At 45.3% G+C, this 27,996-nt stretch overlaps 2 protein-coding genes across 2 annotated transcripts in view; both read right to left on the bottom strand.

Moving 5' to 3' along the window:
• LOC104477806 (M1-specific T cell receptor alpha chain-like) overlaps window positions 1-27,996 on the bottom strand; it is a 117,313-nt gene that overhangs the window by 44,853 nt on the left and 44,464 nt on the right. The window lies entirely within an intron of this gene.
• On the bottom strand, window positions 2,881-27,852 carry LOC104477716 (immunoglobulin gamma-1 heavy chain-like). Its single transcript, XM_086766585.1, has 8 exons — window positions 27,691-27,852; window positions 27,160-27,460; window positions 25,797-25,817; window positions 10,541-10,596; window positions 5,588-5,872; window positions 4,917-4,979; window positions 4,468-4,584; window positions 2,881-3,532 (listed from the first exon to the last, which is right to left on the bottom strand). The coding sequence occupies exons 1-7, from the start codon at window positions 27,752-27,754 to the stop codon at window positions 4,469-4,471; spliced, it is 906 nt and encodes a 301-aa protein (XP_086622711.1). The 5' UTR covers window positions 27,755-27,852; the 3' UTR covers window positions 2,881-3,532; window position 4,468.

Here is a 27,996-nt window from a genome sequence, read left to right as displayed (position 1 = left end):
TTGCAATTGTAAAGTGAAAAGCCCCTGGTGGGGGGGAGGGGAGGGGCAATCAGGAAGTCACAATGACAGAAAATAGGACAGAGGGGCTACTGGCTCTTCCCTAGCTCAAACTAAAGTAGTTAGATCTAGGCAGCTCCTGACAGGGAAAAAGATTCAAACAAAAAAAAATCAGCACAATTTGACTAGAAGTTTTAGAGCTGGAAAGAGACTGTGTGTCTCCCCATGTATCTGCTTCTTCCAGCTGGATCTTGCAGTCTAATATGATATTGCCTTTGCCATCAACCTCCCTTCTCTAGACATCAGCTACCTAGGTGTCAAAATTCCTGAACAATTTTTGTATGTTCCAAAGGTACCCCACCTATTTGTCTGTTTAATAAGATATTGCTCACCTGACATTGTCTTCAAGAAATTTCAGATTGTCTTCAGGGTACAGAACCTCTGTTCTGGGTAAAGAAACCTCTCTTCTTCCCAAGGGTTTATTTAGAATCATAGAATGGTTACGGTTGGAAGGGACTTTCGAAGGTCATCTAGTCCAACCCCCCTGCAAGGAACAGGGACATCTCCAACCAGATCAGGTTGCTCAGAGCCCCGGCCAACCTGGCCTGGAATGTTTCCAGGGATGGTGCTTCCACCACCTCTCTGGGCAACCTGGGCCTGTATTCCACAACCCCCATTGTAAAAAATTTAATTCTAATATCCAATCTAAATCTACTTTCCTCTATTTTAAAACCATCACCCCTCATCCTATCACAACAGGCCCTACTGAAGAGTTTCTCCCCATTTTTCCTGTAGGCCCCCTTGAGGTACTGGAAGACTGCTATAAGGTCTCCCAGGAGCCTCCTCTTCTCCAGGCTGAACAGCCCCAACTCTCTCAGCCTGGCCTCATAGGAGAAGTACTCCAGCCCTCTCATCATCTTCGTGGCCTCCTCTGGACCCTCTCCAACTGGTCCATGTCCTTCTTATTTTGGGAGCTCCAGAACTGGATGCAGGATTCCAAGTAAGGTCTCACTACAGGAGAACAGAGGGGCAGAATCCCCTCCCTCGACCTGCTGGCCACACTGCTTTTGATGCAGCCCAGGATGCGGTTGGCCTTCTGGGCTGCAAGGGCGCATTGCCTGCTCATGTTGAGCTTCTCGTCCACCATCACTCCCAAGTCCTTCTACTCAGGCACTTTGTTCCCTCTTCCTCTCTTATCTCCAGGCAGTCTAAGCCAGCACATGTTTCTTCTTGGCACAGGAAGCTCATCTTTTCCTTCCAGAAGCCAACCGAATAGTTTTCTCCAGATAAAGTGAGAAAAATAGACTGCATCCACTTTGGCCACAGTATGAGCGTATCTGGGCTGTCTTTAGTATCCATCCTTGGCATCATGTCTCAGAAACATTATTTTGGTCTGCTATCACACAGCCCTCTTATTTCACATACTCTGACCTGAAATGAAGCCTTAGGTGAGCCATAGGCCTGGCAACTAGGTTAGCTCACTCCATTGGCGGCTAATTCTGCTCACTATGGGTGAGTGATAGACTATGGCAAGAGACTGATGGATGGGCATTCCCTCCTTTTCGTGATCCATAGAGCTGAAGACTCCCATACTGACTGGTTTCCCAGTGGTGTACAAGGAGGTGTGAAAAACCTGGCCATCATCACTCACGTCATGAAATTCCTCATGATGAAGATGAGGGCTCTGGTGAACCATGCCAATGGATGGATTTTTGAAACAATAGAGACTGATGTCTTTGTCTGGCTGATAAATTTCTGTATGAATCAATGCTAACCCTCAGTAGCCACACATTTGTAGATCCCTCTTTTTGCTTGTGCAGTGTTGGAGGATTATAATTCTGCCAAAGCCCTCAGGCACAACAAAAGACTATGGAGGAAAATATCATTTCTTGATTTGCAGAGACACAGAAATGGTACTCCCAGTCTGTGTCTTGCCTGACAGATTGGGAAAAGGTGTGCAGTGCAAGATAAAAAGGTTCGGGGTGTCATCAGAAAATCAGGATAAAAATACAACTCTTCTTGATTTACAGTATGGTAGTAGAATGCTCTAAATAAGCATTTTACTGGTTTTTGATTTGTCATGCAAATTTAATTTATCTTCTGCTTAGGGTGAGGGTCTTCCTGTAGGTGCCTGCAGCACCTGAGGGACTAACCTGACAAAGCTTAATTAAACAGACCTTACTATGTACTCTGTAGAGGCTGTCTTGAAGCCAGCAGTAACTCAGTCAGTACGTGAAAACCTTGTTTCCCCTTCAGGATGTGGTTAACTTGTTTTTCAAAACAAGGGGGAGTTAATCTTGCATGGTGTCACTTAATCATAAGTGTTGACCACAGCATCCTGCCTGTTGCTTGTGAGAGAAAGATGAGTTGGGGAAGCAGTGCGTTAGGATCTTTTGACTAATAATCAAGTTGCTACGGAAACTATCACTCCATCAAACCACCATGCATTATTTCCTGTTGGCTTCTTCCTAGTAGTAATGAGTGAAAAAAAAATGCCAGTATGTTTTCTTGTCTTCTGATATGTGTATTTTTCTTCTTTATACTTGTATCAAGCTGTTTCTTAACTGATTTCTCCTTAGACATGTGTCTCTTTTTGCTATAATGCAAAATATCTTGCTGAGGTCTCTTCAAACTGGTTTGAAAGACCAGACCTCATTCAAATCCCCAAAGTCTAGAATTCATGGCTCTACTGAAGGTTTTAAATGTGCCAGAGAGGATCTCCACTTCGCTGTACAAAGTCTAGAAAAGATAAATTCAACCAACAGGAAATCTAAGATATCAAAGCTGTAATTCTAATCTTGCTGGTCATTAGGACAGTTGGATTTCAGTAATATTCATCCCAAATTCAGAAGCAAAAGCACAGAACAAACCACAGCATTTTGGCTTAGTAAAACTTTATTTTGGTCACTACTAGAGTAACTTAAAATGCATATGCCAGACACTTTGCAGAAGAAATACAGGTTTAATAAGGAAATGCTTCTAAGGTTGATCATTGTCTGGTTGAATTGAATCACTTCAGATCCAACACAGGTCTTCTCATCTACACTAGAAAATTATCGTTATTAAAGCTATCTAAAAAACATTAAAGCTGTAAATAGCATCTGCTGTGACTGAATTATCTTAGCAGTAATACATCAGTTCTACAGACTGTAATGCAACATGCCTGTAAAAGGCATTTTTAAAGGATCATATAGCTATAGTAAGGATTGTATTTTTCAAAACTATTAAAGTAGGTTGGATACTTCTACGTAAAGGCTAGAAAAGTGGGGAGATCAATTTCTTCTTAGCTGGAGCATGAGCAAAAAAACCCCACTCTTCTCAGTTCACAGAGAAAAAAGGAAAAGCAAAATTGGTTACAACTCTTAAAACTAAATAAAGGAGCTAGACAGGATTCAACAGTACGAAATGCCTTAAGAGGAAGGTGCTGGATGGTTATTGTCAGTAGATTCGACATTGACTGCTCAGCTCATTGTGCTGCTGGTACACGCTCTCTCCTGCTGTTCTTCAGGTTGCTGTCGCCTTGCTTCCCCACTGTCTGGAAGAGCAAAGTGTATTTTAAACTACATTTAATGCATTTGGGCCTACAACCTGCTGTTTGATAGCTGTCACATCAAGACAGGTAGACTCACAGGACTCAGGGTGCACTATATTTTGTGCATCTGTGGATACCTTAATTTAAAAATCCTCCCCGCTTCTCCTGTTCCTCCCACTTTCTCACACGTTTGCGTTTTGGAAGAATTGGTTTTGACTCCATATTTGTCTTTATTTTTCTCCAGGCATTGTGCTCTCTCACATGAAATAGTCAGTGAGGAATCTTTCAGGCACTCCCAGTAACACCTGAGTTGCTCTGTCAAAGCAAGATTGCTGCAAAGAAAATTTGGGGACCAGCCACCAAGAAGCAATACCTAAAGTGGGCCTACAGGAAAGACAGGGAGAAACTCTTCAGTAGGGCCTGCTGCAATAGGTTGAGGGGTGATGGTGTTGAAATAGAGGGAGGCAGATTTAGATTAGACATTAGGAAAAAATTTTTTACAAAGATGGCGGTAGAACATTGGCCCAGGTTGCCTAGAGAGGTGGTGGATGCCCCATCCCTGGAAACATTCAAGGCCGGGTTGGATGAGGTTCTGAGCAACCTGATCTGGTTGGAAATGCAGGGGGGTTGGACTGGAGGGGCTTTGAAGGTCCCTTCCAACCCAAATCCTTCTGTGATTCTATAACTGAGCTTTGGATACAGAAAGGGCTGTTTACTTTGTGGGTTGGGGAAGAGGATTAGTTGCTTTTTTGGGTTGCTTTTTGGTTTTGTTTTTTTTTTTGTCATTGTTGTTAGTTTTTTTCCCCAGAAGCCTAAAAGAGTTATTTAAAGGAAAGAGGATTATTTTTTTGTGAAGTTAGAGAAGTACACAAAGACAGGTGATCATCCCTGGCATATGCTTCCAGTATTTCTACAGATAAAGCTATGTGCTTCCTTACCTCAGAAGAGAAACAACTTGATACTCATGAGAGTATTGAAGGCGATACTTTTTGCCAGTAAGACTCTCAAACCCAGCAGAGCCATAGACAGCATGTTTGCTTTCTCCACTTTGGTATCTGCTTAGTGAGAGAAAAGATGGGAGAGACCTTGGTCTAGATTTGATATTGTGATATTGGCAGAAAGTGGAAAAAACCCCACAGGTAATAGTTTCAGGGAAAGAAACAGCAAAGAAATGTTACAGAGAAACACGGCAACAACAGGGGAGGAGGACGTCTGTCTAGATTGGATTTTGCTTCCTGTTGCTTGTCTGTTACTGAACTGTTTACCTTGAAAAAGCAGGTTGTGATTGGTGAATATGTTGTGTTCTGATTCCTCTGCTCTGTAGAAAATGCACTTCCATGCACTTATCCTCACATAGTAATGTAACTTTACAGTCTGAGTAACTAACCTTGTGCAGAGGCATCTGTCGTATTGCAAACCTTCCCTGTTCCTGGTTCTTCAGCCTCCTTTTCTGTAGTATGATAAAGAAAAGGTGTTATAAACTACATCCAAATTTTTAAAAGTATTAAACAAAATGTTCATATGACCCTTCCCATAGGAACCTGTGGGCAGTACGATCTGAGGCTCAGATGACTGGTTACTAACTCTAACATTAATTTGAGCTGCACATTTCTCCATGCAATTGCAGGAAGGAAAAGAATTTCTGAGTTGTTTTGTTTTGACTGAATAAGCCTAATGATGACAAAAATAATCCCCCAAAACACATAAAGTGGTGTAGGAAGAACTTTAACTTGTTGTTTCTAGAAGGGCTATTTCAGGCCGTGCTCTAGGACATTTGCTGCTATGTGGTGAAGTACTTAGTCACAAGTAAATGTACATTTTATAAAAAAAAAACTATGGAGTCTTCCCCCCTAAAAAAAAGTAACTCCAAGTTGTTAAACAGTTAAGATATTTTATTTTAGATGCTTGTAAATGTCTTTGAGCTCTACCTGCTTAAGTACCAAATGTCTTTCCCTCTTCTGCTGCTTACCCAGGGCAATGCTTACTAGCAGGAGAAATAGCAAGCTCTAGAGGACTCTGCCTCCAGAACTAAATTGCAGCTGTACCACAACATTGTACCTGGCAATGTTGCGTTGGCTGTAATAGTGCTGCTGTCAAATTTGGCTGTGCAGGTCACCTCCATGCCTTTTGTCACATTGACAACCTTAATAGTATCGTACAACCCCTCTGATGTCAAAATGGATGTACTCTGTTCATATACAACTTCATTAGAGGACATTTCCAAGTTGATGTTCTTTGTATAGGAATTCTTTGCTAAACAAGCTGCTTTCCCAATGCCATCATCTTTTTCCAGTTTCTTTGATTTCATCACAAGGACTACTGGATCAGAAGTCTTATTATTGCCTGTAAAAAAAAAAAAAAAAAAGGATTGTTGGGGCATGATGTGATTTTATTGCAAGCTTGCCTGAGTGCTAAGTCACCTAAAGTTTATATATATTCCAGCTGTGACTAGTTCCTAGCATTATCAATGACTAACTGCCTTTTTTTTTTTTTGTCATTATTTCTTGCTGCTGCTTCCAAAAGATCAGATCAGACAGAAAGGGTGTATGAGAGTTTTGGTTTTTTTTACAGCAGCTTTTAATTACACGGGATTCTAAGCTTCCTTTGCCAAAGCTTGTGCCTATATGTTAATTCTTTCTTTTATATGTAAGAGAGCTGCAAATGAGAAGAGAATTTTTATACATGCCATTCCAAGAGTCAAATTATTCTGCTTTCTCAACAACTGAATTCCTAAAAATGACACTTCTATCAAGAACCATCTTGCATATTCATGAGACATGAGGGAATAACTGTTTTGCCTTTACTCTCCCTCCCCTCTCCCAAATCTTCTTCTGATGTGGCTAAAAGCTCTAACCACAGCAAGAGCAGTAGGGCAAAGAAGTCAGTTTCTTGCTTTACCGTTGTGCAAGGTTACCCCAGTGAATGACACTACTTGCAGAAATTAATTACTGTTGCTAGAGTGCAGGACAAGGTTGATCTTTTCAATAACAAAGGCTCAAATAGGAGAGAAGCAATCAGAAGTCTGTAAATTGCCTGTCTCCACTTGTCCAAGAGTTTTTGATAAGGCCAAAAGCTTTCAGTTGTGGGGAAGGTTTTCCCCACTAGACATTGCACATGATGTAAGACACACCAACCCAGTCTGGAGACTGTGAAAAGAGAACAGGATTTGTACTTGGTTTAACAAAAATTCTTGTCCCTGTTCCTAAAAGTGTGACCTTTCTCATCCATGTGCTGTCCCACAGCTTCAGAGGCAGTTAAGAGTATAATGCAGAATTTTTTTATTATAAAATGATTTGAATGGAAGAACAAGCCGAGGCCTATTAACTTGATGCCCAAGGACAAATCTCCTTACAGTCTTCCTTAGACTAGTGTAATACCCTTGAGTGGTATTCTTTAGTGTTAAGATACGAATCTCTACCTTCAGGTTGTATGTGGAGAAACTATATTCCACATACCAATGTCAGGATAAGATTAGCAACTATGCAATTAAGATTAGCAACTATTAGCAACTATTATATGAATTATAATAAAAACATGAAACTGAAGGAAATACTCTAGAATGCTTCCTTACCACAAAGGACTCAGCTTATGAAAGTCTATTGGACATATTTAAAAAGATTACATATCCAATTTGACAGGAACATCCTGATAGATCTCTTTGCTAAAGAAAGGTGTATTAGGTTTTGAATTTTGCATGGCATCTGCCTTGCAGTCTGGTCAAGAGATCACTCAGATCTAACACTTTATTCATCACAGGGTACTTTTTCAAGGTTTCATCAAGGGGCTCTGATTTTACTGTCTTTCCCCACCACCCATACACCAATAGTGAGGAACAGAGGTAAAAGTCAAGGAGTATTCTGCCATAACTTCATGGGTTGGCTCTACTAATAAAACAGGCACAACTCCATGCTTGTCAACACCTAGAGAAAACAGATACCAAACTAATTTAGTTAGATTAAACTAGCTAATAAATGTCACATAAGATTCCATTTAATGTTTTTTTTACATTATGCTTCTCTCCTTTCAGTGCTGTCTTTCTAACTCTGACAGAATAGGAGCTCAAAGTCTTAGGAGCTCAATGTCAGCCTCCACAGAAACTTTATTTCCCTTTGGAATATCCAAGCACATCTTTAAGACCTAACAATTACTATGAAAAGCCTGTTAAGATGTCTGAGTAAGTGGATAGATGCTAGGTCCCGAAGAAATTCAACATGATACCAGACAGGATTTGCCCTTGTGGAGCCCAAATTTTTCGGCAACTCCTGAGACGTGGGATCACTATGTTTCCTATACTTAAATTGTCCAATTACATATAAAAATGTTATACATAGAAAGACAAATTCTCATTAGTGACTTTAAAGCATGAAGGAGTGGCTGCCCAAATTTAAGGAGGAAGAAAAAGAAGAAAAAGTGAAAATCCAAACAGTAACAATTCAGAAAAGTTAATGCATAAATAATACCTACTTGGCTCCACGGTCAGTTGAGTCCCATTCCCAAAGACAAGAGCAGCAGTTACACACAGTTAAACCGTGTAAATCAAAAAAGGCTCGTTTCACTGTTCCTCCTACATACATTTCCTTTCCAGCTGCTGTAACACTGTTTTGCCAGAGTCTGTTAGTCCTGTGCATTCTTTGTCATCTGAGAAGATCTTTAAAGGCTTTTCATGTTTTCTGATTTCCAGTATTTCCAAATAGTCAGTATACTAGCAAGCTGCTTCTCTGGCATAACTTACTGGGTAAGATTTTCAGCAAGAACAATTATACACAATGCATTTGTACTTATTAAAGCAGAATTATTTCTTTATCAGACTCCAGAAGCCTCAACTGAGTCCCACTATCTTGCATTACCTGAAAATACATCCAAGAATTGCTACCACTGCTTGCTTTTGGGAGGGACTTGTGTGTTACATTCTGGTGGTGGCATTTTATTAGCACAAGAAGTTGTACTTATGTTACCCTTTGATTTTACAGAGTCGTGGGAAGAGCTATGTATTCCATAATGTTATAGGCCTTAGTATTTTTAATGAAAGTTTTATCTAGAATAAACAAAACAAAAACAAAACAAAACCAAACCGTTATTTGTCCTTAACTGAGCCCTCAAGAAAATATCCTGCAGCAACTACTAATGCATGTTTTTCTATGTCATTTTGGTTTGGGGAATTCTCAAAAGACTTGGGTAATCATGTATGCCTGTTCTTAGCATCTTAAAACGCATATTAGTATCTCCAAAAGAAATCAAAATTTAACAACAAAAGAGTCAGGTTGCTTGAATTCTGGAAATTTTAGTTTCAACTTATTTTTTCAACAGAACTGAGCGACTAAGATGCTTAAGGCCTATTATCTACTACTGTCAAACATAATACTAAAGTCTTTGTGCAGCTTTGAAAATGTCATCCTATCCTTAGTTAGAAAAAGAGAAATCGTTGAACAGCATGGAAATTTACTCAGCTGAAATTTCATGTAATTTTGCATCAGGATGTCAGAAAGGACAGATAAGCAGGAAAACCAAAGAAAGAATGATTTAAAGCGTTTCAGGGTGGAAGAGAGGACAAGGTTAATACTTTTTTTTTTTCTGTGAAATGAGTTGTTCTCTAATGCAAATTGTGGGAAGATGTTTTAGAAATTTGAGTAATGCACTGTAAAAGTTTCCTTAAACCAAGAATACCTTGTTGCAGTCAATGAGCCACGTACTACCTTCAGCTGATAAGAAACAAATCTTTTCTTGTCAGCAGAAGAATCAAAACGCTAAACTTTTTAAATAAGACATATAAGACAAACAAGAGTATCACATCAGCATTTCTATAAATGTCTGAAATGGCAATACCATTGGTCACTCTTCTACCTGCCAGCTCTTAGTCTGTGTTTTGTTCGTTGTTTTTTCTTACAAAATTCTACTATTGTCTATGGGATATTTTATTTTTTTTTTTTTATAAAAGTCATCTTCAAATCAATGTAGAGTGATGTTAAAATAATGGAAATTGACAGATTCTTTTGGTCTTACACTTACAATTGAGGGTTCACTGGTTGGAAAGAACAGATCTTCAGAATTATCACTTTGTATTCCTTTTTCCCCTTGTAGGGACTTAATTGTTCCAAAACAGATATTTATTCCTATGCAAGATATCCTACAGACTTGGACAGATATTAAGCAGCACCTAAGGGAGCTCTATGCCCTTCTGGAATGAGAGCAGGATATTTTAGATATGTAAAATTAGACAGGATGTTTTTGCAGCACTTTAAAGACACGCAGACCTCTGAAATCATCATCACAAGTCTTAAGGTATGCACCTGGATGTTTAGGATAACAAAGATCAACCTAACAAACTCTGCTGCTGTCCCATCATTCACACTCCCACAGAAAAGCTTGGGGTGACATTCACCTTTTTCAGACATCATGAAATTACACATAAATATAGGAAGAGCTAGGGGGCTGCATTTTCAAAGCCTATGCAAATTGGTAGCAAATTTTCAGTCATTCTAAGTGGTCTTAGTTATGAGATAGTTGTGAAAAATTTAAGCCCAAGGAGATTTGAGCTCCTTCCTCCTCTGTCACCATGCCAGTGGAACTAGTTACCTGGTGACACTACAAGTGTGGTGTTAGTGTCAAAAACTAACTTCTAATAGCAGAGAGCTAAAGACCTGTCTCGAAATTTCTCTCTACTGTCAGCTCTTCACTGAGCTGTGCATTCCTGCTCAAAAAGAGGCAGTGAAAATCCTCTGGAGGACAGGACACTTCACAGTAAATTTGGGCCAGGGGGCTATCCCGACTGGGAATAAATCGTATCATGCACACCAGGTGTTTGGGGATCATAGGGTGATATACAGAGTCAGTCCAGCTGTTCCTGTGAAGTCTTCCTAAGCAGACACAAGCTTGAAACCTTGGCCAAAGAGAGTGCACTCTAGGGATTATTGCAGCAGAAAATTCTTATAGTGAGCCCAAACCATTATATTACTTTGTCCTCCCCCACCTTAATTTTAGCATAATTTTTAGAAATAAAATAATGGTACTTACTTGGTTCAACGGTGAGAGTGGTCCCACTTCCAAATATAAGCTTATCTGTCCTCACACTGCTAGTACTTATTCCAATAAATACCCCTTTCCTCACAGTATTCAAAAGTGTTGTAGAAACAGATGAAAAGTCAGATATTTGTCCTAATTATCCAGGTGTGCAACCTCATGAAGGTATCCAGAGTCACATTTTCTTCCAAAACTGGAAAGAGAAAAACAATAATTGGATAGTTCAGGGATTTCAAATAGCTTGACTGAGTATAGCATTTCCAAGTTCTCCCTTTCTTCCATCTTTTAGAAACCCTGTGAGATCTATATTTCCAGGATAAATAGAAACACACAGAAAAAAAGTTATACGCATCACCTTAATCATTTCAGTCACCCATCTCCTTCTTTCCCCCCCAAATATTTCGTTTTTTACTTCTTTAGGTTATTGTACAGGGCTCTATGTTGTTTGTATCATTGTGGTACTCCAGCCCCCAGACACAGTGACATATTTCATTACAAAAACTGTCTCTTTCTTTTTTTTCACTACACAGAATTTTGGATTATACAGGCAGTCACATGACTACTTAAGTGGTTTCTAACCTAACATACCACATGAAGAAACATGATAGAACTTTCAAAGAAGGGTCTAAAATAATACCAAAAAGGCCGAATTATAAGTGAAAACTTGAGGATTACATGACACCTCTAAAAAGTCTCATGGCTTCAGCTGCACAGAAAGCAGAAAAAAAAATCAGTACTTTTAGTGCTATGTCAAACCATTAATGAAAATTCTTCTGGGCTGCAGGAAGCTGTCTGCTTTTTCACCTTGAATTTGGTTTCAGTGCTCAGAAGCATGAGGAATGTGCTTCATCTGGGCTTCTAGAAATGGTGTCTGAGGATCATTTGATGCCTTAGAAATTCTTAGGCTGTTTTAAGTAAGATGAGAAAGGCAAAGTGATTGTTCCTTGTTAGGTAGGGGTATTGTACCCATAGAAGTGGTTATTAAAGTGTAAAGGAGTTGTTGCAAATGGATCAGATCCTTCATGATGGTCAATTTCTGCATCATTAGCACTATCTGGACCTTGATGACAGGAGATGAACTCTGTCTCTGAGCCTCTTCAGCTTCAAGAGCCCTCTCATCCCTTTTCTAACAAGGACGAGGCAGATTGAGTCTGTGCCCATCAGGATGGGAAACAGAGGTTCCTGTGAAGAAAAAGCTGGGAGCTTGTCACTTCTGGCACTAAGAGGAAGGCTCTTGCTTCACCTGAAGATTTACAACTACAGAATAGATTCAGTGCTGTCAGCAAATGAGGAGCTGGGAGCTCTGTCAAACAAGGTGCCTGAACCCATTGACCATAAGCCAGGAGCACCTGAAAAAGTGGTGAGTTAGTAACAGAAGGCTCCCTGCTGTGAGGAACAGAAGTCCCCTCTGACAGCTGGACCTGTCATCTAGGAAGGTTAACTCCTTTCCATGAACTTGGATTGGGAACACTGTTAAAAGACTTGCAAAACTTATTACGACAACAGCCTATTACCCCTGCTGCTCTTCCATGTGGGTACTAATGATACTGCCAGGGGAGTCCTGGAAAATAGCAAGCAGGCTCTGAGGGTGATGGTCAAGGGTATGTGGGCCAGGTGGGTTTCTCTTTGATCCTTCTGGTGAGGGAGAGGGTGGTGAGAAGGAGGCGTGAGTGGAACCTGCTGGTCAAAATCTGGTTTCACAGCTGGCACTGGTAAAAGGAACTTGGTTTCTATGACCATGGGACCTTTTTTGGGGACTGAGGACTGTTTGGAAGAGATGGGATCCACTTGACTAAATGAGATAAAAACATATTTGCCAACAGGCTGGCCAACCTGGTAAGAAAAGCTTTAAACTAGGAATAAAAGGGGAGGAAGAGGATGATCAATCATCAAATGAGGAAGTGATGGGAAGGGTTGGTACAAAACATATGAGGAGTGAAATGAACAGGATAAACTTCATAATTTAATTTAAAAAGGACTGAAAGTGCACTGCAAGTGTGTGTACATAATGAGGAAGTATCTATGGGGAAAAAGAAAGCAAGCCCCAATACAGCTTCTGGGAAATCAGCGTAGTTGGGTGCCTCTTTAAAGTACCTGTGCACAAACACATGCAGTACGGGGAAAAAACAAGAGAAATTAGAGTTCTGCTAGTAGTTGTAGGGCTGTGGTCTCAGTGAAAACAAAGAGATGTGGTGGGACAGTTCACATGACTCAAGAACTGAAATGCATGGTGAAGTGTAGTTAGTGCACATTGCCTGCGTTCCTCTCCAACATGGCCCAGTTTTAACTCTGTTGCACGGTTGCAGAGTTGTGGAATCACAGTGGTGCTGTGGGGCAGCTTACAGAGGTACACAGTAGATTAAGCCAGGCTGATTAGGAAAGACAGACTGGGAAGGTGAGGAGGAGGGATTGCCCTTTCTGTAAAGGAGCAGCTGGAATGCATGCTTTGGGATGTACGATGAGCCAACAGATAGCACGTGGGTCAGGATCAGAGGGTACATCAACATGGGTGACATTGTAGTGGGTGACTACTACAGATCACCTGATCAGGAAGAAGTAAACAAAGTCTTTGGACAGCTGGAAGAAACCTTACATTCTATGTCTTCTATATGTCTTCTATTATGGGGCTACAGAATCGGTGGACAAGGGAAGAGCAAGTGATGTCATCTACCTGGACTTGTGCAAGGCATTTGACACTGTCCCACACAACATCCTTGTGTCTAAACTAAAGAGACATGGATTTGACCACTCGGTGGATAAGGAATTGGCTGCATGGCCACACTCGGAGAGTGGTGGTCAAAATCTCAATGTCCAGGTGGAGACTGGTGACGAGTGGCAATCCTCAGGGGTCCATGCTGGGCCCGGCCCTGTTCAACATTTTTGTTGACAACATGGACAGTGGGATAGAATGCACCCTCAGCAAGTTGGCCAATGACGCAAAGCTGTGTGGTGCCGTTGACACGCTGGAGGGGAGGGATGCCATCCAGAGGGATCTTGACAGGCTGGAGAGGTGGGCCTGTGCCAACCTCATGAACCTCAACCAGGCCAAGTGCAAGGTCCTGCACGTGGGTCGGGGTAATCCCAGGCACAAATACAGGCGAATGGATGGAGAGCAGCCCTGAGGAGAAGGACTTGGGAGTGCCAGTGGATGAGAAGCTTAACATGAGCAGGCAATGCACCCTTGCGGCCCAGAAGGCCAACCGCATCCTGGGCTGCATCAAGAGGAGCGTGGCCAGCAGGACGAGGGAGGTGATTCTCCCCCTCTACTCTGCCCTGGTGAGGCCTCACCTGGAGTACTGTGTCCAGTTCTGGAGCCCCCAACATAAGAAGGACATGGACCAGTTGGAGAGGGTCCAGAGAAGGTCACAAAGATGATCAGAGGGCTGGAGCACCTCTCCTATAAGGACAGGCTGAGAGAGTTGGGGCTGTTCAGCCAGGAGAAGAGGAGGCTCTGGGGAGACTTTATAGTGGTCTTCCAGCACCTAAAGGGGGCCTACAGCAAAGATGGGGAGAGACTGTTCAGTAGGAACTGTTGTAATAAAACGAGGGGTAATGGTTTTAAAATAGAGGGAGGTAGATTCAGATTAGATATTAGAAAAAAATTTTTTACACTGAGGGTGGTGGAACACTGGAACAGGTTGCCCAGAGAGGTGGTGGATGCCCCATCCCTGGAAACATTCAAGCCCAGGTTGGATGGGGCTCTGGGCAACCTGATCTGGTTGGAGATGTCTCTGCTCCTTGCAGGGGGGTTGGACTGGATGACCTTTGAAGGTCCCTTCCAACCCAAACTATTCTATTATTCTATTCTATGATTCACTGGCCCTGGTCCTCACAGGGCACTTGAACCATGTCAAATGTCTGTTGATGGGACAGCACAACAGGGCAAAAGCAATCAAGCGGTTTTCTGAAGTGCACTGATGAAAACTTCCTGACACAAGTGACTGACAAGCTGGACCTTCTACTTGCAAATGAGGAAGAATTGGTGGTGGATGTGAAGGTCGGGGGCAGCCTTGGCTGCAGTGATCACGCGGTGCTTGTGCTCAGGATCCAGAGAGGAGAGAGCAATGCAAAATCAGGACCAAGGCCTTGGACTTCAGGAGAGCAGAATTTGGGCTCTACAGGGATCTGCTTGGAAGAATCCCATGGATTATGATCCCGGACAGAGGAGAGGTCTAGGAGAGCTGCTTGATTTTCAGATATTAGCTCATTCAAGCTCAGGCTCCTGTTCTTGTTCCTCATGCATCTGCTTCTGGCCACTGTTGCATTGGAAGTTAAAAGGATCTTTGGTCTTACCAAAAAAGTGTGAACAAATTTTATCTCCTCTGTGCTCTGAGAAAAAAAAAAAAACATAATGCTAAGCTTAAATGGAAACATATAAATACAGTAGGTTAATCTCCACTTGTTCCAGCTGATCTGATGATGAGATGTTGAAAATTACACGTTGGCAAGATCCCAGATCTAGTGCTGAAAGTTGGGGAAAATGCTCTTTCTGCTGTCCGAGTCATTCTAGGAATCAAATTTGTGTCTGTGCATACAGTTGTCTGAGGAAAAGGCGACTACGTAGGGCATCATGTTTCCACTTTCAAGAGCAGTCACTGAGCGAAACAGACAATTTATGTGCAGAGGTTCAGTCTTTTTCAATCATTGTGGTACGTAGTTGACACAATGGTATATAGTTCTACAAAAACACTTGCTTTTTCAATGCCAGGTGTTGTCTCCTCTTTCATGTCATTTGAAGAGCTGGATTTTATTTTCCTCTTCCTCTACACTGTTCCACTTCTGAACAATCTAATTCTGCTACAGAAAGGTTACTAGGCACTAAAAATAACATTACCAGCATGGGTTTTTTTGGCAGATAGGGTTGTATTAATCTCTCACTAAAATATTTCCCAAACTTATCTAAAAGGAATATTGTTCCTTTTCAGTTTTTGTAGTTGTTCTCACTTAAAGGAGTTGATTACTGGTTTGTATTTTAACAAACATCAAGAGAGTTAGGGTGGAATATTTTAAAGACTATCTGGGGACCAGCTGCCCCAATCTTATTAATTTTCAATTTAGTTTCATTCTACATTTCCTAACTCTTTCTGGACCTTCAAGTATTTATGTTCTCAAAGTCTATTTTCACTCCAAATAAAAAAAAAAAAGTCCATCTTTAGGAATTGTTCAAAAGTTATTTTGGCTTAGCTGTTGGTGCTTTAACAGCTGGAGCTCTGTTCTCCTTTATGTGTTAAAGTTGTTTATTTACTCAGGTATTTGGTCTTTAATATTTCTTGTTTGAGTATCATTTTTCATAAGGGTCTTGGGAGTTTTTTTCCTGATTATATGTACCATTTTTTTTTCAATTTCTTTTGAAGTAGATTATTTGACCACTGAGTTGGCTATGCTTTGGACTTTTAATTTATTTATATATGCCTTTAGCTGGGTTTGAAGGTGGGGACAATCTCTTTGTAGTTGAATAAAATTGGCTTTTAATTTGATTTTTGTCTTAATTTAATGGTTTTGATTGTTAGTTACTTGGAATTATGGAGCAGTTTCTGAATCCTCAAATCCAGTTCTAAGATAAAACATTAAATATCTTTATTTCATCCTGCTCAAAAATCTGTGTAGTTCCATGCTGCATTACTCAATGCTTATTTGCATTATTGCTGTTACCAAGTACAAAGGTGCATTCCTCATTTTTAATCACTTTTTTTTTTTAATAAAGTGCTGCTATATTTTCCATTGTTAATATGGGCATGTTCTTCCACTGTTCCTTTTACTGTGTCAAATTTAATTATTCTCCACAGTGCCTCACTCCTCCAGGAAAGTTGTCGCATTGGCTGATGTGATACTTTCAGTCTCTTGAACTGTTGGCAGGACACAGAGAACAAGCTCTAAATACCTCCTGTGACAGGCCTGGGTACATACAGGTGCCTCTCCCACATCCTTCCCTTGCTGCAAAATCTTCACAGAGCACTGAGACCACAGCCTGCTTGTCATCAAGATCCCAGATGCAGTTAAACAGCCTTGTTTCCATTTGGGTGGCAGCAGAACACACCTGTCTTCACAGCCTCCCGCAAGGCATACACTTGGATTTGTTCCATTTAAAAGCTGAGTTCTCACTTTGTTTTTTCTTTCTGTCCCGGTGCATCTCCTCCAAAAAAAATTGCAGGAGGCGCTCCAGTACCACCAGTGAGATGTTACCGAGAACGTTTAGACTATCTCTGTTCCACGAGGCGCTGCTGAAGACCTCCTTTTGATTTCTCTTTCAGAGGACATGAGAAGAGAGGGAGTCCCCCTTTCCTCTAGAAAAGTGTCCTAGGCAGATGAAGATACCATTCAGAGGGGAATTAGCAGGTGGTTTGTGCATGCATGGTTGTTTAAATTCCTTCAGCCCTTGCTGAAAGGTTGACACTGCTTCTTTCCAGAAGAAACTATGCTGGTCCTTCCAGCATAATTCTTCTTGGCCTCTCAATAAATCTCCATTTGTACTCTAACATAATTCAGGGGTTTTTTTTGACCAGCTCACTCTAAGCCTAGCTGCCAGCATGTCCACATTTGTGAGAGGCTGTGTCCATGGCTTTTATTGGCAAGGACAGCTGGTTCTGGGATACATCTGTCAAGAAGGTGACTTTACATTGAAAGGATGTGGTGGGCATTATGTTCTCCTGTGGGCAGAACCATCCCATTTAACCCTTCTACCAAGACAGAAATATTACTGGTAATGGATTCCCTGGAGACACTGTAGGTGATCTTAGGAAACTAAATATTTAAGACCAAAGAGTAAGTCACAACTTTCACTATGGAAAGGACAGGTAAAAGTAGTGGTTTAATGAGCGATATATAATATCTGCTTGGGAAAGTCTCTGAGCTGCTGAAACCTACAAGAAAGGAAAGTTGTAACAGAAGAAATAAAGTAGCATGTGCTTTGTATTTATAGCCTTTGCAAGACATCTGACGCTAGCCTGACAGGCAGTCTACTGTGCCCAATGGCTCTTAGATTAATCCACTGCAGTGATTCTTCCGTAGAGCCAAATGTAGTAATCAGGGCAAAGTCTGGGGATAACTGGATTCCCATGTGTCTCTAGCTCTTACACAGCACACCAAGGGCAATGTATGTATGCACACAAGCAATGGATGCATTTGCATATGGAGAAATATGTAAATGTACCTCCATGAAAATCTGCAATTCCAAATACAGAAATGAATGCTCAGTCCTCAGAATAAGAATGTGTGCGTTTATTCACGCATAGTCAAAGTTAGGAGTGCAGAGAATAAATTTTTCATCATATCCTGGGAAAAATAATCTAAACAGTGCAGTTCCTTGTGCAGTGCCACTCTCTTCTCAGATGCAATTGATGGACTAGATTAAGATTAGACATTAGAAAAAAGTTTTTTACAATGAGGGTGGTGGAACACTGAACCAGGTTGCCCAGAGTGGTGGTGGATGCCCCATCCCTGGAAACATTCAAGGCCAGGTTGGATGGGGCTCTGAGCAACCTGATCTGGTTGGAGATGTCCCTGCTCCTTGCAGGGGAGTTGGACTGGACAGCCTTTAAAGGTCCCTTCCAACCCAAACTATTCTATGATTCTATGAAGTCCTCCCTCCGTTCAGTTCTGCCCTGGCCCTGCCTGTGTTTCAAGCACTGTTCCCTTCTCCAGCGCCCTGCTGCTGCAGAAATAGGTGGCCGTGTCTGCAGCTGCTGACGAGAACACTGCCAGTGACAGCTGGCTCCTGGATGTGTTTGCAGAGCCGGTGACTCACATCTGGAAGGATTAAGCAATGTGCTGGAGTCCCGTCAAAGGACACTGCAACACCATATGCTGCCAGTCTGTGCCAGGAGTGTGAGGGATCCAGACTCAAGCACAGCTGCTGTCGGTGATGGGTACACCAGAGATGTGACAGGCAAGCATGAGAGACTCTGAGACCTTCTCTACCATGGGGCCAGAATTCTCTGTCTGCTCCTGAGAATGGGAACCTGCAAACCTGGGAGACAGGGGTGAATATGCAGGAAGAGCTCAAGTAATCACTTCAACTGCTCCACCACTTCTCTGGGCTTCTGCTTGTGATCTCCAATACTCAACAGCTGCAAACACACATGCTCACAAGCTCTTGCTCCCATTATAGTCTCAGACTGGGGAGAGAAGCACACAGAAAGAAACTTAAATCTCCGAACATGACTATGGGAAAAAAGAAGGCAGACTGGCCGGAACGTACCTTTCCTTTCCAATGCGGAGTCCTACCTCTCAGGAGGAATAATTCCACATAGCAATTAAGACTGTGGGACTGCTTGCTGGAAAGCAACATTTCAGGAAACAGCCTGAGAGTTCTAGTGGATACTGAGTTAGCCAGCACGTGCTCTTGTGGAATAGAAGACTAACGGCTTCCTGGGCTATGTTAGGATTGTTGTCAGCCCATCAAAGAGATAATTCTCCTCTACTCAGCACTGGTGAGGCCACAACTGGAGTACTGGCTCTAGTTCTAGGCTCCTCACTACAAGAGAGACATGGACATACAGGGGACAGTTTGACAAAGGGTTACGAAGATGATGAAAGGGACGGGAGCATCTCTCATATGACAGAAGGTTTAGACAGTTGGGACTGTTTACCTTCAAGAAGGGAAGGATCAGGGAGGATCTCATAAATCAGAAATATCTGATGGTATGTTGTAAAGATAATGGGACCAAGCTCTTTTCAGTGGTGCCTAGTGACAGGAGATGAGGCAATAGGCACAAACGGAAACACAGGAGGATCTGTCTGAAAATCAGGAAATGCTTTTTCACTTGGAGAGTGACTGGCACTGGTTGCCCAGAGAGGTTGTGGAGTCTCTCTCATTGGGGATATTCAAAAGCCATCTGGACATGACTGTGGACCCCTGCTTGAGCAGGAGGGTTGGATCTTCCTAATGAGTTCCATTAACAGCTTTTTAAAAGTGTCGAGGAATACTCACTTTCCCTTTTTGCCTTCAAGTTCCAATGCTAGAACTCAAGAGAGAAATACGCAAGTGATACAATAGTAGTACGGGTGGGTAAAAAAGCAGCACGCAAAGGACTCAGGAAAGCTATTCCACAGTTGTTTACTACATTTATGGAGAGTGCTGTGTTTATGGTTTGTGGTCCTCTTTTAGACCTTATGATGTATTCTTCTTCTGTAAAGTTCAGATATATGTATATTCTTATGTAATGAGGTTGTACAACAATTTGCTCACAGAGCCTGGCTTTGGAAGGATGGAGAATTCATTCCCATTTGACTAGTTGATTTCCTGGAGCCTGAGAGGCCTACTGCTGGCCACAGCTTGTTGCTCCAGGCAAAGTTCCTGGACAGAGTGGAAGGGAGGGGAAGGAATTAAACTGTGAAATGGTTGGTGGAGGCTCTCCCTTTCTCCCTCACAGCCACCTAAAAGCCACTGCAGGAGGATTGCAGGGGGTACATGGTGGCATGTTGTCAGCTGTCCTAGCTGTGTCCCTTCCCAACTTCTTGAGCACCCCCAGCCTACTTATTGGTGGATTGGTGTAAGAAACAGAAAAGGCCTTAATACTGTGTAAGCACTGCTCAGCAATAACTGAAGCATTCTTGTATTGTCAGCACTATTTTCAGCACAAATCCAAATCATAGCCTCACATTAGCTACTATACAGAAAATTAACTCTATCCCAGCCAAAACCAGCACATTTTCCACCCTTTATTCCATACTATTTATGTCATGCTTAGGTCCCACACTATCCAATACATCCTCATTATCCACAACTCCCCCTCCCCACCCTTTGATATAATACACAGATATCATTACCTTAGTCTATGGACCACACCTGTACAATGCTCATAAAATGTCCACAAATGTCCACAAAATGCCCATTGACTTCATTTCATCCATGACTTTGGGCTCCATCTGTTATGGCGGTCACACAGGACAGGAGATATGGTTTTGTAGAGTTATTGGGCACCAAAGCCAGCTCAGGTTGAGTCTCTGATGTACTTGCATTCTTTGTAATGCTTGTCCTTCATTGGCTACTATGGTTCCTGCTAATGTAGTTCCCCTAACATGCAACTCAGTTAATCAGTTACAACAATTTAAAGGTATTTCCATTACAGTCTTCACTTCCAATTCCTTGGACCAGACCATTTAACATTGCCATGAACTTCTCCCCTTGCCCCTGCTCCAGCTTGGACTTATCCATAGATTGCTGTCCCTTAGGGGTGTACTTGCTCCAAGTGGAGCCTTATCTACGAGCCACAGTTTCTTCAGGGGTATACCTGCTGTGGCACCAACTTATCCACAGCCACATTCGCTCTGAGGTGCACCTGTTCTAGCTTGGCTTTATTCATGGGCCACAATGCCTTCAGAGATATACCTACTTCAGTGTGGCCTTACCCACAGCCACAGTCCCTTCAGAAGTAAACCTCCTCCAACATGGCTTTACCTATGTCTGCAGTCCCTCCAGGGTTGCACCTGCTCTGTCGTGAGCTTATCCATGGGCACACACTTCGAGGTGCTCCAGCATGACCTCATGCAGTCCATAAGAAGTAGTTTTGTCTACAATGGTTCCAGAGAAGTCAGTGCTGAAAGCATAACTGAATTCAGAATACACAACATCCACTCTCTCCTCCTCAATCAAGACCTGTTTCTCAATGTAGGAGGCTTTGAATTTGATTAAGCATGATTTCCACTTCACAAACCCATGCTGACTCTCAGGGAGGAGACAACAGAGCAGACATTCCCCTGCAGCCCATGGTGAAGAAAGTGGTGACGCAGGCTGGTGGCCAGCCATGTTCAACCCCACTTTTCTTCCTCATAAGGTGGTCTGTAGTAGCCACTCACCACCATGTGTGACAAGGCTGATTTGCCTTCTGTCTTTCCTAAGCAGCCTGGTCCCATCCAATGCAATAGTTCTGTAAGGCACGGCACCAAATCTCCATGATCCCATAGCTCTAAGGCCAAGGAGGAAAGCACTGGATCCTCCTTCATCATAAATGCTGTCATCCCTTCAAGCACACTTCCCTCCACCACCTTTTACTGTAGGCAGACCAAAGGTCTGTTCCCTGCACCTTCCATTGCATGACACCAACCTCTGGTCAGCATCTGATGGAAAGAAATGCTGATCCCTTAAAGCGATCCTGGAAACCTTCTCCACAGGCACCAGGTTCCCAGTAAATCCAGTCCAGAATGCCTTGTGGCACCTGCCGGTAGCAGGACATGTTGTACCTACTCATACGGTCTCCACTCATGCTTCACTGGAAGGTGACTCCATCTCACACGGCCAGTTCCCTGACGTGCTGCTCCAAGGCCACCTGGCCAGTGACTGCTGCAGAGAGGAAGAACAAGCCATGATCACTCCAAGACTCAGCAAAGGTCCAGGCAACAGAGGTGGAGGCATTGTGATGAGAGTGGAACAGTCAGAAGAATCAACCCTTCTCTTTCAACCCAGCTGACAAATGTGGAACGCGGAATACAGCTGGTACCAGATATCGGGGCTCATGAGGAAGGAGACACAACGTTTCCCTCTCTCCTTTTCCTGCCAGACTGGAAGCTTTCCCTGATTTTTCCTTTCAAAGTGGGAAGGTTTTGCATATGAGGGACAAATCCTTTCATCTTTGCCATGCTGGGATGGTGAGGAACCCTCTCTCTTTTTCCTGACACTGCTCTGAATGAGCATAGGAGGGACAAGGACCCCTCACAGGGAAGTGGGGCTTGGGATCTGTGCTGTCACCCTTGATCTGGTCCTTGTGAAACTGGTTGCAGTGTGCTATAAACAGAACGCTGGTTCAACTGCAAAGCATTAGGCCTCAAGATGTGGGTGTTGCAAGTCAGTGTCCTGCCTGTCCCCACACTGCAGATAGACTGGATGGAGAAGTCTAACTCACAGCCAGAAGTGGATGAGGATCTCGTTGCACTCTGCAGGGATGGGTGAGAGGTCGAGGCAGAGGCAGGTCAGGTTGCAAGTGGTCAGCACAGCTCCACAGAGCAATGCAGAGCACAGGGCCATGCTCAGTTCCCAGGGAGCATCACTCCATCCTTCTATTTACCTACAATGGCAATAACCCCGTGCACATGGCAGTGCCCATGGCCAGGCCTGCTCTGTCTCGCCTCTCTCCAGCTTCTCTCTGCCTACAGAACAGCTCTGCCCACGTCTTGCCTGGCGGTGCCTCTGCCACTCCTGTCAGTCCTAGTCCCTCCCAGTCACTCCCTCACTCTGAGACAACAGTGAGGTGAGAGGTGGAGGCTGGAGGAGTGGCAGATATTGAAGCTGTGGGTGCACTCCTGGGTGTCTCTCACCCTGCACGGTGCATTACAGAGTGCTCACTTGACAGGAAAATCTCTGGTGGGCAAAAGGTGACGTGTTGCTGTAGGACCACTCTGACCTTCCTCTGAGGAATTCTGCAGTGTTCCTGCTCAGACTTCAGAGCAGATTCTGGGGGTGGCAGGTTGTCCTCCCAGTGTTCCCCTGTCCCTTGTTGCTGCTGAGATGATTCTCCTGGATGGGACCCCCATGAGCCCACCTCCACTGGGAAAGGGCACTGCTTGGCAAAGAGACTTCCCATCCTGCTCCCCAGACTAGAGCCCAGCACTCTGCTCCCCCACACTCCCTCATGTTAACACTTCTCCAGCTGCCTGTACTGTCAAAGCCCTCCCAGACCACTCAAGCAGCACAGCCAGCAAAGGGTAGGTGAGATTTGGGATGTGTTTGCCCCTCATGGTCTGGGGTAGGTGTGCCCATTCAAGCCCAACAGCTCATCTCTCAAAACTCATGTCCAGAGCATTCAACAGGGACCAGGCCTCCTCCTTTTCCCTCTCCATTCCTGGGTTCTCCAGCCTGGCTGCTCTGGGACAAGATGCAGGACAGGAATGGGAATGGGAGTTGCAGCAGGCAGAAGAACCCATTGAACCCGCAGGCTTGAGGCTCGGAAAAGAATCCAGCACCCTCAAACATGGGGATGCTTGGAGCTGCCGCAGCATTATAGGACAAGACAGGTTCCCTACTGCCCCAAGCCCTTGGATGGCTGGAGTGTTGTTCTGGCACACGACACCCTCTGCATCCTCCTTGTTGCGGTTCCTCACAAAAATCAGTGCTGGCCTTCAGTGTACATAGGCACATGGAGCCAAGGTTAACAACACAACAAAGAGTTGTGACACATCATGTCCAGTGGAAAAGACGCTCTGCAAATCAGCTCACACTCTTGCATTGCTCTTGGGCTCCCTAAAATTATGACGTTTCAAAACTCATTTCAGCTCTAGTTTTCTGTGCTCAAACTTCACTTCTTCAATGCTCATTGTGCTTCCTCCTAGGAAAAATGTTTTCCCTGTTGCTTTCTGCCTCTGGGAGAGTCTCAGAAGGAAGAAGGAAGGTTCATGTTCATGGTTTTGGGTGTGCTGGTGTGAAACTCTGATGCTCCTGCTGCTGCAGTAGCCCTGAGCCTTTTTCTGAGAAAAGCCAGGCCAGCCTAATCCTGAGAACTGTTATTGTAGCCAAACACAAAAGTTCTGGCTGGATTTAAGTCCTCCCTCCTTCCAGTTCTGCCCTGGCCCTGCCTTGTGTTTCAAGCACTGTGCCCTTCTCCAGATCCCTGCTGCTGCAGAAATAGGTGGCCGTGTGTGCAGCTGCTGACGAGAACACTGCCAGCGACAGCTGGCTCCTGGACGTGTTTGCAGAGCTGGTGACTCACATCTGGAAGGATGAAGCAACGTGCTGGAGTTCCGTCAAAGGACACTGCAACACCATATGCTGCAGGTCTCTGCTAGAAGTCTGATGGATCCAGACCCAAGTGTAGCTGCTGTCGGTGATGGGTACACCAGAGATGCGGCAGGCAAGCGTGGGAGGCTCTGAGACCTTCCCTACAGTGAGCCAAGAGGCCTCTGTCTGCTCCTGAGAACGTGCACCTGCAACCCAGAGAGACAGGGATGAATGGGCAGGAAGAGCTCAAGGAATCACATCAACTACTCCAACACTTCCCTGGATTTCTACTAGGGATAACCAGGATCAAACACAGATGCTCCGGATGCAAACACACATGTTCAAAAGCCCTTGCTCCCATTACACTCTCAGAGCTGGGAGAGAAGCACAGACTTTTGTTCTCCCATCGAGCTCCCAAATGACCCTCTGCACTTTCCCCATTTCCTCTGCTCACTCCTCCAGAGAGGTAAAACTCATGGACTTGACTGAGTTCACCTGAGCCACACAAGTCTCTCTCTCACTTCCCCCACTCTCTGAGGGAATATGCAGAGGTAATATAAGAAAAAAAGAAAGACTCAAGGTTTCAGATAAAGACAGGGAGAGATCCTTAACGTTACCTTTATGGGCAAAACAGACTTGACTTGGGGAAAACTATTTATTTATTATTAACCAAAGCAGGATAATGAGAAAGAGAAGAAAACCAACTTCCTCCCACCTGTCCCTTTTCCCAGACTTAGCATAATTTCAATTATCCCTACCTCCTTCCCAACCCAAGGAGCACATGGGGAAAGAGGGAACGGGGACTACGGTCAGTTCATCACTTGTTGCTTTATGTCGTTCCTTCCTCCTCAGGGGAAGAGTCCTCACATTCCTCCTCTGCTCCAGCGTGGGGTCCTTCCCATGGGCTAAATTCCTTTGTGAACTGCTCTGGCGTGGGTCATTTTTCCATGGGGTGCAGTCCCTCAGGAACAGGGTGCCCCAGCGGGCCCTCCACGGGCCACAGCCTCCTTCAGGCAGCCACCTGCCCCAGAGTGGGGTCCTCCCCGGGCTGCAGGGGGATCTCTGCTCGTCTGTGGGACTCCATGGGCTGCAGGGGGACAACCTGCTTCAGCACGGTCTTCAACTGGGGCTGCAGGGGAATCTTGGCCAGGAGCAGCATTACTCCTCCCCCTCCTTCTTCACTGATCTTGCCATCTGCACCCCTTCCTCTTACAATAAATTCTTCAGTTGATAGGCAGATGCCTTTTGGGTTCTCTTCACATCTCCTTTCTTCACTTTCTTGCAACTCAGTCGGGCCAAGTCGGGTTCAGATGGGGGCGCGATGGTAAGCCAGAGGGTGAGGACTGCAAGATGCACAAGGCTCGCACCTCCCCCTCTCTGACCCTGCCTCTGCTTCTTCACATCTTCTTCTTTTACTTTTTGCCTTCTTAAATACGCTGTCACAGAGGTGTTATCAAGGAACATTCTGGCACCAATTGGCTCAGCCCAGACGAGCGGTGAGTCCTCCCCAAGCTTGGACAAGTCCTCCGGACAAAGGGGAAACGTCAGGCAGCTTCTTGCAGAAGCGGCCACCATAGCCCCTCCTCACTAAACAAAACAAACACACAGCCCCACCAGGAAATGATGGAAAGAGCAAAACTTGTTTCAAAGGTGAACTGGTACTGGAGTGAGAGAGGAGTGAGGATCGATGAGAGACATGGGAAGAAGGCCAGCAGAAAGGGTAAAGTTCAGTTGGGGATTGAAAAAGGTAGCATGTCCCTGTCGGAATCAAACTGCATGATGCAACCACACAGCTCTCTGACAGCAGCATCTGAACATCAGGAAACGCTTTTTCACTGTGAGAGTTACCAAGAACTGGCACAGGTTGCCCAGAGAGCCTGAAGATTCTCCGTGCTTGCAGATATTCAAAAGCTGTCTGGACACAGCCCTTGGCAACTGGCTCTAGGTGGCCATGCTTGGGAAGGGAGTGTTGGGCCTCTCGAGGTCCCTTCCAATCTCAGTCTTTTTTCAGTCTGCGAGTAGAGGGGAAGGATCATTGCCTCAATGTATGCAATGCATGATGGTCATGAAAGGGTGTGCCAAGTTCCCATGTAGAAACCTCCAACTCCTCCTCAGCCCCTGTCCAGTGAGCAAGGATGGGCAATCACAGCAGGCCCAGGATGCTACACAAGGGCAGAGCAGCTCCTGCTCACCTCTCCACACCTCCTCTCAGCCCACACCTCTGCTCTGCCCAGGTTCCCCACATCTCTGGACCACTGACAGCACCAGCCATGATGAGAACCCCCCTCTCTGACCCCACACACAGCCCCCTCACTGACTGCGCCCTGAGATGGGCTGTGATCCCTGTGACTGTGTAGGAGGGGCCAGCAGGAGAGGAGGAAGCTGATGTTGTTCAGGCATGGCCCAAGTGTCTCTGACTGTGGTCCCTGCAGGCTGCAGTAGTAGAGCGCACTGTCCCCCAGCTCCAGCCTGCTGATGGTCAGGCTGCCAGAGCTCTCGTCAGCCTGGCAGGAGAACCTCTTGCGGGCAAAAGGGGCTGTGTGGCTGTAGGAGCCTCCTCGGCCCTTGCACTGCAGCAAGTATTGCAGGGCTCCAGCGGGACGCTGCCTATACCAGGCCACATACATATAGGAGGCGTTGGAGCTGTAAGTGCATCGCAAGGTCCCGCTACTCCCTGCTCGCCACCACACCGCAGACCTCGTCTCTTGGATCTCATCACCCTCAAGTGCACCTGAAACAAAAGCAGGGCTGTTCCCACCTCTACAGGGCTGTTCCCACCTCTGCAGAATAAAACACTGCATTTAGGACTCAGGAGATGGAAGGTCGGGACTACCCGCAGCGTGCAACCATGGGAAGAGCGCTGAGTCAGTACAACACTCGCTGCATCCAAAATTTGTGCACCCTGTGCCAGGCCCCAGCAGGTTTCTGTTAAAGCTCAGTTGGATTTCCCGTCGCCGTGTCAGTGGCACAGAAGTAGCGGCCAGAGTCGTGGGGTTGCAGGGCACGCAGGGACAGAGATGACTCGGACCGGGAATTGTCCCGGGACACCGTGGCTCGACCCTGCACTGACTGCCCGAATCTAATGAATGAGGAATCATAGCTGATGTAGGACACCCACTCGGGTCTGCCACCGGGTGCCTGACGGTACCACCGAATTCCCCTTCTCCCGAAGTCGAAGCCGGTGCCGCGGCAGGAGAGGAGCAGGGAGTCCCCGGGCGCTCGCAGCCCTCCGCCGGCCTCCACCAGCCTCAGCTGCGCCCACAGCCCTGCGGACGGAGAGCGCGGGCAGCCGGGCAGGGCGCGCCCCCGGCCCGCGGCCGTTCCCCCGCCGCCCCCCGCCCCGCCACAGCCACAGCCACAGCCACAGCCACAGCCGCCACCCCCGTCTCTGCCGGCAGAGCCCCGCGCTCCCTCTCCCTCTCCCCGTCCCTGTCCCCTCGCTGTCCCCTCCCTCTCCCCTAGCCCGCGCTCGCTGCCCTCCCCGCCCGCCTCTCACCTGCCGGCCCCAAGGCCAAGGCCAAGGCCAAGGCCAGCAGCCACGGCCCCAGCCCGCCCGCCATCACGCCCTGCCGCGCCGGGGCCGGCCGGGGCACAAGGGCCCGGCGGGAGCCGCACAGGAGCCCAGCGGAGCCGCGCTCGGGCCCGCTCCTGCCCGCCCCGCCGCCTCGGCCCCTCGCCGGGGCAGCGCCCACGCCTCTGCCCGCCCACGACAGACCCGCCCCGCCCCGCCAAACTCCTTCGTGGCAGGAGGGGTTGCTGCGCCAGAGCCTTGTGCTGCCATCCAGAGGGACCTCGACAGGCT

Source organism: Chlamydotis macqueenii, chromosome 25 (assembly GCF_036417535.1).
Source record: "Chlamydotis macqueenii isolate bChlMac1 chromosome 25, bChlMac1.mat, whole genome shotgun sequence".
Taxonomy (NCBI): domain Eukaryota; kingdom Metazoa; phylum Chordata; class Aves; order Otidiformes; family Otididae; genus Chlamydotis; species Chlamydotis macqueenii.
The sequence above is the reverse complement of the archived record's forward strand: the minus strand, read 5'-3'. Positions and strand labels throughout refer to the sequence as shown.

Excerpts from the sequence above, each read along its gene's own strand:
- LOC104477716 (XM_086766585.1), bottom strand. The coding sequence starts at position 27,754 with ATGGCGGGCGGGCTGGGGCCGTGGCTGCTGGCCTTGGCCTTGGCCTTG. Across the intron at positions 27,461-27,690 it reads CTTGGCCTTGGGGCCGGCAG|GGCTGTGGGCGCAGCTGAGG; the intron begins GTGAGAGGCGGG and ends CTCCGTCCGCAG. Across the intron at positions 10,597-25,796 it reads ATTTCCTGGTGGGGCTGTGT|TGTGAGGACAGATAAGCTTA; the intron begins GTTTGTTTTGTT and ends AAGTACTAGCAG.